This window comes from Carassius gibelio, chromosome B3 (assembly GCF_023724105.1).
Source record: "Carassius gibelio isolate Cgi1373 ecotype wild population from Czech Republic chromosome B3, carGib1.2-hapl.c, whole genome shotgun sequence".
NCBI lineage: Eukaryota > Metazoa > Chordata > Actinopteri > Cypriniformes > Cyprinidae > Carassius > Carassius gibelio.
Genome location: NC_068398.1, coordinates 30,263,428 through 30,277,618, shown reverse-complemented (window position 1 = coordinate 30,277,618; position 14,191 = coordinate 30,263,428). Strand labels below are relative to the sequence as shown.

Sequence of the window (14,191 nt, the reverse complement as noted above, 5' to 3'; positions counted from 1 at the left end):
ACTGAAGGGTTCGATAACAATAAACTAAAGTTAGATAACCTGGTGGCAGCAAGCTTCTTTCACGCCTTATGGCGCAATCTAACTGATATGAGTTTGTTTCCCGCCCCCAAGGAAGAATATAACAATCTGATTGGCTGGCTTTATGTACTGCGCTGTCAGTTTGGAATCCGATTGGCTGAGACGCTGTCCAGCAAACTGAGATCCAATAGAACAAGAGAAAGAGGCCGCCCGAACGCACAAGTGTCTGCGTGATTGGTTGAATGTGTTTAATGGCCGGAATTGTTCTGGAAAGCTGAAAACAGATGTGGTCCATGTCAAGTACTGTGAGGTAAAACATCAGCAAGAGACTATGGATGAGTCTTCTCTGACGGTAGTAGAGAAATTATTCACGTTTGAGGACTGTGGAGGCTCTCAGTCCTTAACTGTGTCTATTCCTGAGGTACAGCACAGTTTTTAACACTTTATGTAATCGATTTGTTAATCATCTTACAATAAACATTGTTGTAATTCAGGTTCTTGATCCACACTATGGGATGTATGTTTGGCCCTGTGCTGTGGTCCTGTCTCAGTATGTGTGGAAGACGAGGAGTGAACTACAACACAAGACTGTTCTTGAGGTGAACACATCACACTAGAGACACTTACTGTTCAAGGTCACACTCATCACTTTAAAGGCCAACACTCTTAGGTCCATCATGAGATGATTACAAGCCTTCTCCAGGCCTTCTTCTTCCCGTAATTCTGGTACAGGCTAATCTTAATTTGTTTGGGGTATGTATTAAAGAAGGGGGTACAATCATGATTAGAATACCCTGACATTAAAACTCAGAGTGTGCACTTTAACAAAATTGCTATTCCAAACATTACCTATTTTTTTTGTTGAACATTCGTGATAAAAACATTTCTGATATAACTACATGTAGTGACTATACCAAAACAAACAACCAAAAACATTTCTTCAGAAGATGACTTTCAAGTCCTAGAATAAAACCATAAATGTAATTAATATTTTAGTTTCTGATAAGCTACAATAAAGGCTATCTATGTTTTATATAATTTTTTTTTCCTGACTCTTTGCTGTATTTTAAAATGTAGATTTTTGGCACCTCGCATGGAAACCAATTGGGCTCAGTTGGACACCAAAGTTTCATGTGCATTTTGGGGGAAATTTACATTAGGGCAAAAGATTTTTCAATGAAGATTTTTCAATTTGTTCAAGCTGTTCATATGTATTTACTGCACTGACCAATAGAAAGCTGCTTGTTATGAAAGTTACTCCTGTTGAACTGGGCTTTATGCATCTCTACACTATTGACAATAGTTAACACACCCTTTTTTTGCTTGCAACATTTAGCTAATGTGACAGACCTTAACATATAGTCTTGTACAACCTTTCCAAAACACACATTTGTCAAAACTTCCCATGCACAATCCTGATCCTAAGGGAGGAGAGTCACAGTTGAAATACAGTTGTCAGCCAGTGTTTCAAGCTCATTGAATTTGGTTCAGATTGCCCCGCAGCACATCAGGAGGGTGATGAAGAGTGTCTGTGAGTTGCAGCTCGGGGCTGGAGTGAGTTTGCCTGGTGTGGTGGCTGCCAAGTGTGGAGCGCGTGTGATTTTGTCAGACAGTGCGGAGCTGCCCCTCTGCCTGAGGAACTGCAGGCGCTCCTGTGACGCCAACCACCTCCCCGACGTACCTGTGATCGGACTCACCTGGGGACAGGTGTCCCCAGAGCTCCTCTCGCTGCCACCGGTGGATGTTATCTTGGGATCAGATGTATTCTATGAACCTGAAGGTGAGTTTTGTTCCCCCCTTGTCTTATCTTCTTTATCTTACACCGGTTTCTAAGCATTGAACACTGCTTTGAACAGATTTTGAAGATGTGCTTGTGACCGTCTCCTTTATTGTGAGGAGAAACCCTCATGCCCAGCTCTGGACTACCTACCAGGAGAGAAGGTGATCTGACAAACATCATCTACCTTCCAGAAACATATGGCTTAATATTTTTTGCCATCATCCGTAATTAAAAAACACTTCCATTTCTTTTCTTGCAGTGCGGACTGGTCCATAGATGCCTTGTTGCTTAAGTGGGATCTGAAGTGCGTTAATGTTCCATTAGAAACGTTTGATGCAAACAAAACCCGTCTCGCTGGATCAATGCTACCAGGGAACCACACTGTACAAATGATGATTATATCAAAACGAGAGCTTTAATATGTGTGTGTGTGAATTTTATAAACTTGTATATAATATGAAAATCTTTTTTTCATCGCCGTCCAGCACATTACATCATGACCTGATAAATTTCTGCCCTGCATTTTCCTCCTCCACTTCAAAATGCCAGATTCTTACCAAAATGTTTATTAGAAATCATGCTAATATACACAATAAATTAAGCACATTTTAGATTACATTAGGATGTAAGGATTTAATATACATTTATATATATTTATTGAAGATCTAAAAACAAAGCAACACAACAAAGTTCCTTGTATAGCTTAAGAAACTCCAATTTTCCAAATTGCGGAACCAAGTAAACAAACTTTGTAAGAGGACAGCATTTATGCCACCAACAAATGGATTTGCAGACGCTGCTTGACCTTGGCCACACCTGTCACAACTGAAATCTGGAGAAAACCGGAAACAGCCGAGCACTCAGCACTGTATCTGGATCTTAACAGATAAACAGCAAAACTCAACAAATAGACAACTGTGCCTAGTGCACAAAAAATACACAAGACATTGGGTTAAGAATCCAAATATCACACACAAAAGGCTAAATAAACTTTAATAAATAACACATCAGGACTGTAATATACAGTAATAAGAACACACGGTAACACTTTAGAATAAGGTTCCATTAGTTAATGTTAGTTAACTACTTTCGTTAACATGAACTAAGCAAGAACAATCCTTCTACAACATTTATTAGTCTTAGTTCATGTTAATTTCAACATTTACTAATGCATTATTTAAATCAAAAGTTGTGCTTGTTAACATTAGTTAATGCACTGTGAATTACCATGAACTAACAATGAATAACTGTATTTTCCTTAACTAACATTAACGAAGATAAATAAATACAGTAATAAATGTATTATTCATTGTTTGTTCATGTTAATTAATACATTAACTAACATTAACTAATGTAACCTTATTCTAAAGTGTTACCGAACACACTAACCCAATCATTTAAAAATTAAGCACTAATATGCCAATCAGTCATAATGAGCTTTAGGCCCATGTAGCCATTGTGTAGATTCAGGGTTTTTTAATCCGAGGTTCTTCAGGCTCCAGCAGAGGTCACACGATGAGACCGACCTGAGAGAACACAAAACTGAGGTCAGACGTGTGATCAAACATGAGAAAACATGGAAAGAAAGATGGGGAAAGAAGAGAACAATTAAACAAAGCACACAGTCTCCAGGAAACCAGATGATGTATAGACAGTTAACTGTAACACAAAAATTACACATTTTATACAAAATGCATTATATTTCCCCAAAAAAGAAAAAGACTACACAAGCCAGTTTCCTGAGATTTGGGACAGTATCATGATCTAGGGCGTCCGCACAGACGTCCTCATAACGGTCAAATTTACAATGGCTTATGTGTTTCTTAAAAGTGTCTGCTAAATGCATAAATTTCTCACCAAATCAGAATTGTAACACTGGTCTTATAATGTAAAAATGTGTTTAATTCTTTTTTCTTTTTAACTAATGTTGCAACAGTTTAACATTAAGTATCCAAAGAGTGTATAATTATAGATTATTTTATATTATTTTACATTTTATTTTTTATATATTTTAACATTCATATTTATATACAAATACACACTGTGTTCAAAAGTTTGGGATCAGTAAGATTTGTAATGTTTTAATTAACACTTTTATTCAGCAAATGTGAATATGAGTTAAATTGATAAAAAAGTGACCTTTTTTTGTTAGAATTTTTTAAAATATATATATATCATGTACCCCTCTATAACCTGCACCACACAGCCCTGCTTTCACACTGTCATCCTGGATTCAGCAGCTTGAGTTCAACAGCAATCACAGCAGCATTGTCAGAGCACACACATCTCCACCAGTGCCATGCCACTGCCACTCTGATCTATAGTCCTGCACATTATTCCTGTGAACTGCAGCACAGGTAGGTGTTGTGTTTTCTTTTCAATGAAGAGGTCTAGGATGCAGGCCTTTCTTCCCCAGCAGATTTCGGTTGTCTGTTAGACCTTGACCTGGACTGTAGAGTCTCTGTTTGACGGCGCCGGTGAGCGTCTTCTGGAAAGACACCTGGATGTGGATCGTGAACGTGACCTAGACCTGGAAGAAGACCAGACTTCCTCTTGCGGGGCATGCGTGACTTGGAGTGAGAGGGAGAATAGGAGCGTGACCGTGACCTGCTGTGATGGGAACTAGAGCGGCTCCTGCGACACCTCGGACTGTGGGTGAAGATGAAGAAACATCACCAGTGTCATCCGCCGGGACTGATTCAGTGAGAGAAAAGTGATTATTACATTTGAATTATGGATATTTTACTTACAATAACTCATGGATTCACTACAGGGGGCCTTTATTAATCACCCGGAGCAGTGTGAGGGACGTTTTATGATCAATGAGCGTGACTTGTGGACTGTTCGGCTGCAATGAGAGAGCTTGGTCATATACACTTGGATGCTTTGAGGGCGAGTAAAACATTTTTGGGTGAACTAACTCTTTAAGAAGAACTAGTTTGACCAACTAGCAGTTGCCAAGAGGAAACAGTAATCAGTCTAACTTTTCAGATACAAATAAGATCAATCTACCTCTTCATCACTGAAATAAAAAATTAAGATGACTACAGTCTTAAGACGAGTCTGGACAGTTTATGCAACCGGCCCTTAGTTTTTTTTATTTTTTTTTATTCACCTCTCATCTCAGCAAATCTCATAGGTGAACTATTTTGATCTAACAAAAATGTCACTTGACATCACTTGAAAAATAAAGTGTATTAGTGACTTTGGAATGGAAAGTGACAAGTCAAAACCTTCGTGTCAAGTCATTATTACACAAATCATTACAAATGAGAGACTGAATATTTTCATATTTGCACATTTCTGTATCTAAAATCACAATATGACCTAATAAGTCAAAATGAACACAAAGCTTTTTAATGATTGGTTTGATGAATAGTTATTTTCAGAAAATACAGTTTATATGTATCCCTTGTTAAAATTTCTTTAAGCAATCATTGTTGCATAAGATCTTTAGGCCTATACTTTCTTAATTTATAGTTAAGTAAGGTTACATTACTTGAAGAGTTTATCTTTTTGTTTCAGTCATGCAGACAACCTTTAAACATGACGTCTAAACAAAGACTTTTGAACCCTCTATCACTGACATTTTGAAATACATTAATCTACATTACCAAATAAGGACTACATGTGAGAGCTTGCACGTTGCTCACTCAACTGACTAGCAACAAGGCAAATTAGAGATTGGCTACTCTGAATTACATCTAACTTAAACAGTTTGTACACAAAACTAACTATATGTTTTAATGAATATTTTAATCAATATATATCAACAGCAAGTTTCCCGGTTTATCCCAGTGCCTCAACTACTACTCGCCCACGGAAAAACGACACTAACCACAAACCCGTTCGTGGAGGAGGAGGATGACGTCACCGTCAGCTGACACGTGTCACATGACTGACATTTTTGGGTTGAGATACAGGCAGAGCGTTTACAAGAAGTCGGAAATAAATATATAAAAACACGTTTACCAGCTTTACAAAATGTTTTTTGTTTTTCCATATCGAAATCGCCTTGATCAGCAGGTGTTCACATTATGAATTAGCTGTTTCCATCAGCGCACACAAGTAGTCGGTAAGTTTACTGAGCTCAGTTACTACTCCAGTGGGTCTCCATTCAAAAGCATAAATAATATGACTGAGTGATCATTTATTAAAGATGCATTAGTTAATGAAAAACATGATTTATTCCAATCACACATGTAGTAAGATTACTGTTTGGGTACAAATGAGTATCTTTGAGAGCTGTTTGATCTCATGAGGAAGCAGTGATCAGTCACGTTTTTACCCAGTTGTGTCAGGTGTCACTTGACTTTGACGCGTCTGTCTGTGTGTTCACTAGTCTCAGGTTGTCATCGAGCTAAAGACTGAACGCAAACATGAGTCCAGAAGGAAAGACCCTGCTCAACATCATAATCCTGGGTTTGGGATTCATGGTGATGTTCACTGCCTTTGGCACCTGCGGGAATATAGAAGTAGGTTTTGAGCTTTTTCAGACGTTGAAATGCCTGATCTGATGAATGCCAGCATAGCTGATTTGCGTGTATACAAACCAACCTTTTCACTTTTCACAGCAAACCGTAATAAAGAGTTTCAACAGTACAGAGTTTCATGGAAGTGGCTACACGAGGTATTTTTTTTTCTTCATTTATTGCTTCTGTCATGAGAGCGACACACCACTTTTCAGTGGCCTTATTGTCATATTATTATATGGCCTTATTAACTTTCTCATTCACTTTTTTTTCAATGGGTTTAAAAAAATGTAAAGTATATAAAGTTGCAAGACTGTGCGCTTGGCATCTTTTATGCAAAGTTGCTTGCATAAGCATTGCAAAATATGTAAAAAATGGTAGTGTTATATAAAACTGTTAACATAGGAATTTATAAAAAAAAAATGATACAAAAATTTTAATTGAAGTGCATTGTAAAATATGCACAAACGTATAAATAAGGAACACGATTTTTACTTTCAGAATCCCAGAGTTGTGCTCTATTTCTGCTCTGGTCATGAGACATGTTTTGGCCTTTCTGAATGAGATTTATGATGGCCGAGTTAAAGATGAAAATCAGGTCATGTGATGTTGTGCTGTAATCTAATGAATCTCTCTTTGACTTTCCACCCTGACTGTGGTTATGTAACAAAGAAGAACTGTCTGCTCTCCAAAAAAAAAGAGAGAGAGAGAGAAAGGAATGTGACATGTTAGCATGTGACAGTTGTGACACTTATTCGGCACAGACTCTATTTTTTTTTTTGTTCTGAGAAATTTTAGCATTTTGCCAAAATGTTTTATTTTGGGTGATTGTGTGTGTGTGTGTGTGTGTGTAACTGTGATGTTAGGGTAGTTGTAACACTGGTTATGAAACATACAGTTTATATAAGTCTTGGAATTGCTCTGTTTATTGATATTTAAATTGTTTAATGAACAGAATGAATCTTTAAAAATAAAAACATTCATTTTTGTATTATGAATGCACATTGATTCATTTTGAGATGAAATGTATTGGGTTAATATTTTCTATAAAACGCAATGAAATGGCAATATTGTATTTATTTTGATGATCGCTATTCATTTAAAATCCCACCTTTAACACATGCGTCTCACTTCTCTTCTAGCATGGCGATTATCTACGCCGTATTCTCTGCGTCGAACCTTATAGCGCCCTCAGTGATAGCTGTCATTGGATCTCAGTTGTCTTTGTTTTTTAGTGGACTGGTTTACAGGTAAGTGCCTAAAAGACTTAATTTAGTACTAGCAGTAGTAATTTAGTAATACATTAGTAATTTATGATTAAAAAGCCTTAATCTGTGCTCTCTTTTAGTGGTTATATTGCTGTTTTCATTCATCCGTACACCTCGTCGTTCTACACTTTATCTGTGTTGCTTGGAATCGCCGCTGCAGGTGCGATATCATTATCGGCTCAGTTATGAAATCTTATTTTGTAGTCGCACAGTCTCTAAAGCTTTCTGCTAACTCTGTGTCTTGCAGTGCTCTGGACAGCCCAGGGGAATCTGCTCACCATCAACTCCAAAGATGCCACCATTGGGAGAAACAGTGGAATATTTTGGGCATTGATGCAGTTTAGGTACATCTTGCTTGTTGTCATTAAGTATGTGTGGAAGGAAAAAGAGAACACAAGGAACAATGATTCACTGATTCTCTTTTATTCACAGCTTATTCTTTGGTAATCTCTACATATTTCTTGCCTGGCGTGGCAAGAGTCACATAACAGGTGAGTATGTTTTATGTAATAAATTAGGACTAGGGGTGTAACGATACGCGTATTCGTATTGAACCGTTCGGTACGACGCTTTCGGTTCGGTACGCGGTACGCATTATGTATACCGAACGGTTCGTTGGAGTAATTAATTATATTTGAAAAAAAAAAAAAAAGAGAGAGAGAGAAATATAATGATATGCGTTCAACAAGGTAGCCCAATAACCCAAACAACGTAACAGGCAACGCCCATGACACTCCCGAAGAAGAAAAAAACACCATCTTATATGTTTATGTTAGGCTACTCAGCAGGCGCTCGCTCACTCAGTACGCGCTGAAGGCTCGTTGCAAAATAGCCAATGCGTTTAACAGACTAGAAATGAGAAGATCCTCCAATAACCAACAGGTCTGGTGTTTGGGTGCACTTTGGATTCCCTTTAAGCTATAATGGTGATGGCAAGAGAGTGGTGGATAAAAAAACAACGGTATGTCGCATCTGCAACATGACAGGGTACACCAGCGGGAATAAAAAAAAAAAAAAAAAACACCAGCGGGAATATCTGGGATATATGCGTCAGTACTATCTGGGAAAAGACGAAAAAAAGGAGAAACATGCACGCAGCAAACTATCCCTGCAGCATTTAGAAACTATAGCTTACAGGGAATCCAACCCAAACACCAGACCTGTTGGTTATTTTAGGATCTTATATTTCTGGTCTGTTAAAGGCATTCGACATTTTGCAACGAGCCTTCAGCGCGTGCTGAGTGAGCGAGCGCCTTAGGGGCCGTTCACATATCGTGCCTAAAAACGCATGGAAAACGCTAAGCGCGTCTTTCTCCTCCTTTCCAAAGCGCTTGGGCAGAAGCGCTCATGAGGCGTCTGTCTTTGCTAAGCAACAATGACGTGCTCTCTCCATGAGACGCGGAAATTTCAGCGAAGGATAAATGGATTTGCAGCTCTAAAAATCGCTTGCAGTAGCTCTGCTACTAAATTTATTTCAAAATTGCAATCCATATACAACTATGATCAGCTGATCCTTCATCTTGGCTGAGCTCTCAACGTTGTTACGGGAAAGGATGAAGCTGATTGGTTAGTTCTTGTCACATGACCCGCGGTGCGCTTGCGGCATTCTGAAAAGTTGAGATGTTTTTACATTTTGCTGTATCTAAAACGTATCGAACCGAACCGAACCGAACCGTGACATCAGTGTATCGTATCGAACCGAACCGTGAATTTTGTGAACCGTTACACCCCTAATTAGGAAAACCACTTTGGTGTAAATCACTGCACAACCAAACAGTTTTTTTATTGTGACTAATTATTGGTTGAAATAAATTAATTGTTTGCTTATTTTGTATAACAAAAACATACTGTATGAGAAACCTAAATACACACAAAATAATTTCTGAATGGTAAGAGAGAATTATATAAAGCTGAAAAATTTTGTGTCTTGGTGTCAGATAAAGACCGTCAGACAGTTTTCATCACACTCACGGTCATCAGCCTGGTAGGCAACTTCCTTTTTTTCTTGATCCAGCGAGCAGACCCAGAACCTGCACCTTCTGATGCTACTGAGTCACCTCTACCAGCAGACATATCTGATAGTAGCTCTGTGGTGTAAGTGTATATTTTTAGGCACTTCTTCAAGTCAAGACATTTTTCTGGACCATTTTAATCATATTTTATGGTGTCGTTCTTTCTTTGTCTTGTTTCCTGTTCTTGTTATTCTTTTAAGTCCATCCCAGAGTCTGTGCTCTCAAGCATTTGATGCATTCAGTAAGTGGTAAATTATATAAAATATATAAAAATTGTGTTTTAAAGTATATTATTGACTTCTTGTTCCATTCATAAGATCTATTATCTCTTTTCAACAGAGAAATCCATACAGCTAGCTATGACCAAAGAGATGCTTTTACTGAGCATACCCTTTGCGTATTCTGGTAAGTTCAGCCACACAAAGGAAAATCAGTTTGGTAGCAGTGTTAATTCACACTATAATGACAGATAAAGAAAGCAGATTATAAAAAAAAAAAGAGGGCCCAAAACAGAACCCTGGGGGACACCTTTAGAATAAGGGGGATTTGTGCTTCTAAATAATAATAATATTAATGTATTAATAATAATAATAATATACACTATATAATCAGTTTGGTAGCTGTGTTAATTCACACTAAAATGACAGATAAAGAAAGCGGATTATAAAAAAAGAAGGCCCAAAACAGAACCCTGGGGGACACCTTTAGAATAAGGGGGATTTGTGCTTCTAAATAATAATAATAATAATGTATTTAATAATAATAATAATATACACTATATAATCAGTTTGGTAGCAGTGTTAATTCACACTATAATGACAGATAAAGAAAGCAGATTATAAAAAAAAAAAGAGGGCCCAAAACAGAACCCTGGGGGACACCTTTAGAATAAGGGGGATTTGTGCTTCTAAATAATAATAATATTAATGTATTTAATAATAATAATAATATACACTATATAATCAGTTTGGTAGCTGTGTTAATTCACACTAAAATGACAGATAAAGAAAGCGGATTATAAAAAAAGAAGGCCCAAAACAGAACCCTGGGGGACACCTTTAGAATAAGGGGGATTTGTGCTTCTAAATAATAATAATAATAATGTATTTAATAATAATAATATACACTATATAATCAGTTTGGTAGCTGTGTTAATTCACACTATAATGACAGATAAAAAAAGGGGATTATGAAAAACAGAGGGCCCAAACCAGAATCCTGGGGGATTCCGTTAGTAGCAGTGGGATTTGTTCTTCTAAATACTAATAAGAATAATAATATATTATTATATGCTATATAATAATGTATGCAATGTAAGATTTACTGTTTTTAGTCTTTTTTTTAACAAGAATTTGTATAATTAACAAAAAGCGTATTTTCCTTTGGTTTGTGTCCAAGTTACATAAAATTCGAAAAATAAGCTCCATTTTTATTCACTGGATTATCCAAACATAGGTATTACTACAATATATTAATAAAAATAACTACATTGGGATATGTACCTTTATAGTGATGTAGAAGACTACCTGAAATGTAATGTTGAGACAATGTGGTTGCAATCTGTCTAGGTCTGGAGCTCACCTTTTACAGTGGGGTGTATGGGACATGTTTAGGGGCCATGAATCAATTAGGAGACGATGCCAAGGGTCTTATCGGCCTCTCTGGAATTTTGATAGGTGTAGGTGAAATACTTGGTAAGTCAGTGCATTACAATTATTGTGCTTCAGTTGTCTGTGGAAATGGCAAATGTAATAAACTCTGCTTAACCAGGAGGAGGACTATTTGGAATCCTGGATAACTGTAATCGTTTCGGCCGAAACCCGGTGGTGTTTTTGGGCCTGTTCATCCATATTGTGGCATTCTTCCTCATCTTCCTCAACATAGCCAATGATGCTCCTGTGGCCCCAGAGGAAGGCACACAAATGCAAGCTTTTATCCATCCCAGGTAAGAGACAAGTTAAAGAACAGGACTTTCCAACAAGGATGAGCAGTGAAAATAGAGTCAAACATAAAGATGCACTAGCGGTTTATTAACACTTTTCTGGCTTGTTTTGTCAGTGTGACTGTGGCGCTGATATGCAGTTTCCTGCTGGGTCTGGGTGATAGTTGTTTAAACACTCAGCTCATCAGCATCGTGGGCTTCTTGTTCCGGGATGACAGTGCTTCAGCATTCGCTGTCTTTAAATTTGTTCAGGTTTGAACCTTTCTTTTATTAAACTGTTGTTAGCATCTATTTAAATAGCTTGATGTAAAAATCCTAAGGTAAAATGGTTGGGTTATATTTCTATTAAATATAAAGCAAAGCACAATAGAAAACTCAGCTTCTATTCTTATTGTATTAGTCAGAATAAATGTATAATTACACAAATGTATGTTTATGAGTAGTATGTGTTTATTGCCCATGACGTTATATTTCTTTCTTCTACCGCTGCAGTCCATCACAGCTGCGATAGCCTTCTTCTACAGCAACTATCTTCTCTTGCACTGGCAGTTGCTTATTATGGTGCTGACGGGCTTTCTGGGCACCATTACTTTCTTTGTGGTGGAGTGGGGCGTTATCGACAGTCGACGGGGCTCAGATTATGACAGTATCTGATCAGAAGAGTTAGACGGACTGAAGTGCCAGAACTATGTCTCATCTCCAGCCATCAGCCTCAGTGAGCAGATCTACAAGCCATCTTTTCAATGGCCATTTTCCTCTATGGTGTAGCTCTTTGGTCTAGGCCACGTATTCTCCTTTTCCAGCGAATCGGCTGTGTAGCCTCTTTTCTTTACTTGCACTTAAAATATGTTTACTCCTCATGGGATCTAGGATAAAGTGCTGTAATGCAATAAAAGTTTTGTTCAGATTTTGAAGTTTTCACAAGGCATCATACTGTGCAGTGCTAGAACCCTGGAACTGTGGTCTAATTATCTTTTCTATACATAATTCATCCAAAAATTAAACATCTGTCATGATTTACTCAGGTTCATAGGGAGTTGTTTTGTGGAACAAGAGGAGAGTTTTCTGAGGAATCTTCATGCATCTTCAATCTTCATAGTGACCACAGATGTCAAGAACTGAAACAAACATCAACATGCAGTGGTCCATACTGCTCGTGTGCTATATTAAAAGTTTTCTGAAGCCCTACAGTTGCTTTGTCTCAGGAACATATTGAAATATAAGCTGATAAACCTTCCACTCGTCAAAGCACTAAAATCAAATCCACATTTAAACATGCTTGAACACTTTGCATGAGGTTCATCCGAACTCTATTGGTCTTTGTATGTGTCGTAAATGAACATAACTTACCCGATTGAAAATGGGGAATGAGCTTTGCGAGCTGGGGACTTAACTGACCTAAATTTCAGTCTGATCCTCAAAGAAAACTATTATATGACATCAGATGTAGTGCATTAGACATTTATTGTCCATTTTGGAGCTTGTCAGATGTGGTCTCTTTGAATTTTGTGTTACGAGTCCTCTGAAATTCAGCTGGTGTTCCATGAAAAACAAAAATGAGGTTATGTAAATGAAGACAGAGTTGTTTTTAGGTAACCTACTCCTTTAAGTAGTTATGGTACTACTTGAACTCAGTTATTGTAAAGAAGTCTTAGTGCAAATGCAATAAATCACTTAAATGTACACTACGCTGTGAGACTAGAGATGAGAAATATGATTAAAGACTATTTGATCTGTTCAGAACTACAAAATCAGTAGCAGCGTGAAACACTCAATGCACAGTCAGTAGTTAAATTAGATTGTCTTGTTTATTTTAATTGTTTTTCCAGTTGCCTTTATTTTCTTTCTTTTTTTAAGAAAACGATTTTGCCAAAGATTGAATCACTCTTTGCAGAAATTTGCTTTATTGTTTTTTTTAGGTTTGGCCTTATTTGTGTGCAAATATGTCAATGAAAGCGATTGCTGATGTAATCAATCGAAAACAGAGAAAGAATGATTTGGGAATTATTATTTTTTTAATTGCAGTTATACTAATATCAACCTGGGCTTACGTTAACATGCCATTGTAAATAATAATGCATTGAGAAAGGGTTCAGAAAGACTCTTTCTTAATACATTCACAATACGTATGTTACGATCTTCATTCGTAGGAGCTACATTTACTTTATTACGGTGTAAACGGTTCGGCTTTATTTGGTTCAGAGCAGTCTATAGGATGATGAGGGAAAATGTGACAATCTGGTCTTATACTTGAATGTATCGTACTGTAAAATTTGTCTATTTTCTTTTATAAATATGTGTATATATGGGATTAAAGTCCTTTTTGAGCCTTTGACTCTTGCCTATTTCTTTTTGCAAGCTATATGATAGAGTTGTTTTACAATAACAAGTGTTTTGTTGTGGGACGAAGAAGATGAAAGCTCTTAGAAAGTATTCACGATGGTTTTATATAAACTTTAGTGCTTTTAACAAAAGATGAACTAATAAATTGTGAAAGAATCATGTTTATTATTACTTTATTATTTTGAATTGAAAGAAAACAAAATATTGTAAGTATAAATTGTACCAAACTACTTCAAAGTTTGGCATATTAATAATTTCAGCACTTCTTTTGGGAATTTACATCTTTATGTTTGGCACTTATTATCCACAAAAATAACTTTAATATTAATATATCTTTAATATCTACATTTATATAT

General features: G+C 36.9%; 2 protein-coding genes across 3 annotated transcripts; both read left to right on the top strand.

The window, feature by feature from the left end:
• The first annotated feature begins 92 nt into the window (after window positions 1–92).
• On the top strand, window positions 93–2,261 carry mettl23 (methyltransferase like 23). Of its 2 annotated transcripts, none has more exons than XM_052551561.1 (5): window positions 93–439; window positions 513–617; window positions 1,561–1,798; window positions 1,875–1,959; window positions 2,058–2,261. In XM_052551561.1, exons 1-5 carry the CDS (start codon window positions 350–352, stop codon window positions 2,215–2,217), a joined length of 678 nt encoding a protein of 225 aa, XP_052407521.1. In that variant the 5' UTR covers window positions 93–349; the 3' UTR covers window positions 2,218–2,261. The 2 variants fall into 2 exon arrangements, with proteins under 2 accessions (XP_052407521.1, XP_052407520.1); XM_052551560.1 differs by having other exon boundaries at window positions 1,510–1,798.
• Window positions 2,262–5,673: 3,412 nt separating this feature from the next.
• On the top strand, window positions 5,674–13,827 carry mfsd11 (major facilitator superfamily domain containing 11). Its single transcript, XM_052552792.1, has 14 exons — window positions 5,674–5,873; window positions 6,141–6,273; window positions 6,373–6,428; window positions 7,413–7,520; window positions 7,619–7,698; window positions 7,786–7,882; window positions 7,971–8,029; window positions 9,476–9,632; window positions 9,751–9,791; window positions 9,890–9,955; window positions 11,119–11,244; window positions 11,321–11,495; window positions 11,609–11,744; window positions 11,985–13,827. Exons 2-14 carry the CDS (start codon window positions 6,178–6,180, stop codon window positions 12,144–12,146), a joined length of 1,359 nt encoding a protein of 452 aa, XP_052408752.1. The 5' UTR covers window positions 5,674–5,873; window positions 6,141–6,177; the 3' UTR covers window positions 12,147–13,827.
• The last annotated feature ends 364 nt before the right edge of the window (window positions 13,828–14,191 follow it).

Coding starts and splice junctions, on each gene's coding strand:
- mettl23 (XM_052551560.1), top strand. CDS start 350: ATGGATGAGTCTTCTCTGACGGTAGTAGAGAAATTATTCACGTTTGAG. Junction 440..512: donor TAACTGTGTCTATTCCTGAG/GTACAGCACAGT, acceptor GTTGTAATTCAG/GTTCTTGATCCACACTATGG. Junction 618..1,509: donor AACACAAGACTGTTCTTGAG/GTGAACACATCA, acceptor AATTTGGTTCAG/ATTGCCCCGCAGCACATCAG.
- mfsd11 (XM_052552792.1), top strand. CDS start 6,178: ATGAGTCCAGAAGGAAAGACCCTGCTCAACATCATAATCCTGGGTTTG. Junction 6,429..7,412: donor CATGGAAGTGGCTACACGAG/GTATTTTTTTTT, acceptor CTTCTCTTCTAG/CATGGCGATTATCTACGCCG. Junction 7,883..7,970: donor TGGGCATTGATGCAGTTTAG/GTACATCTTGCT, acceptor TTTTATTCACAG/CTTATTCTTTGGTAATCTCT.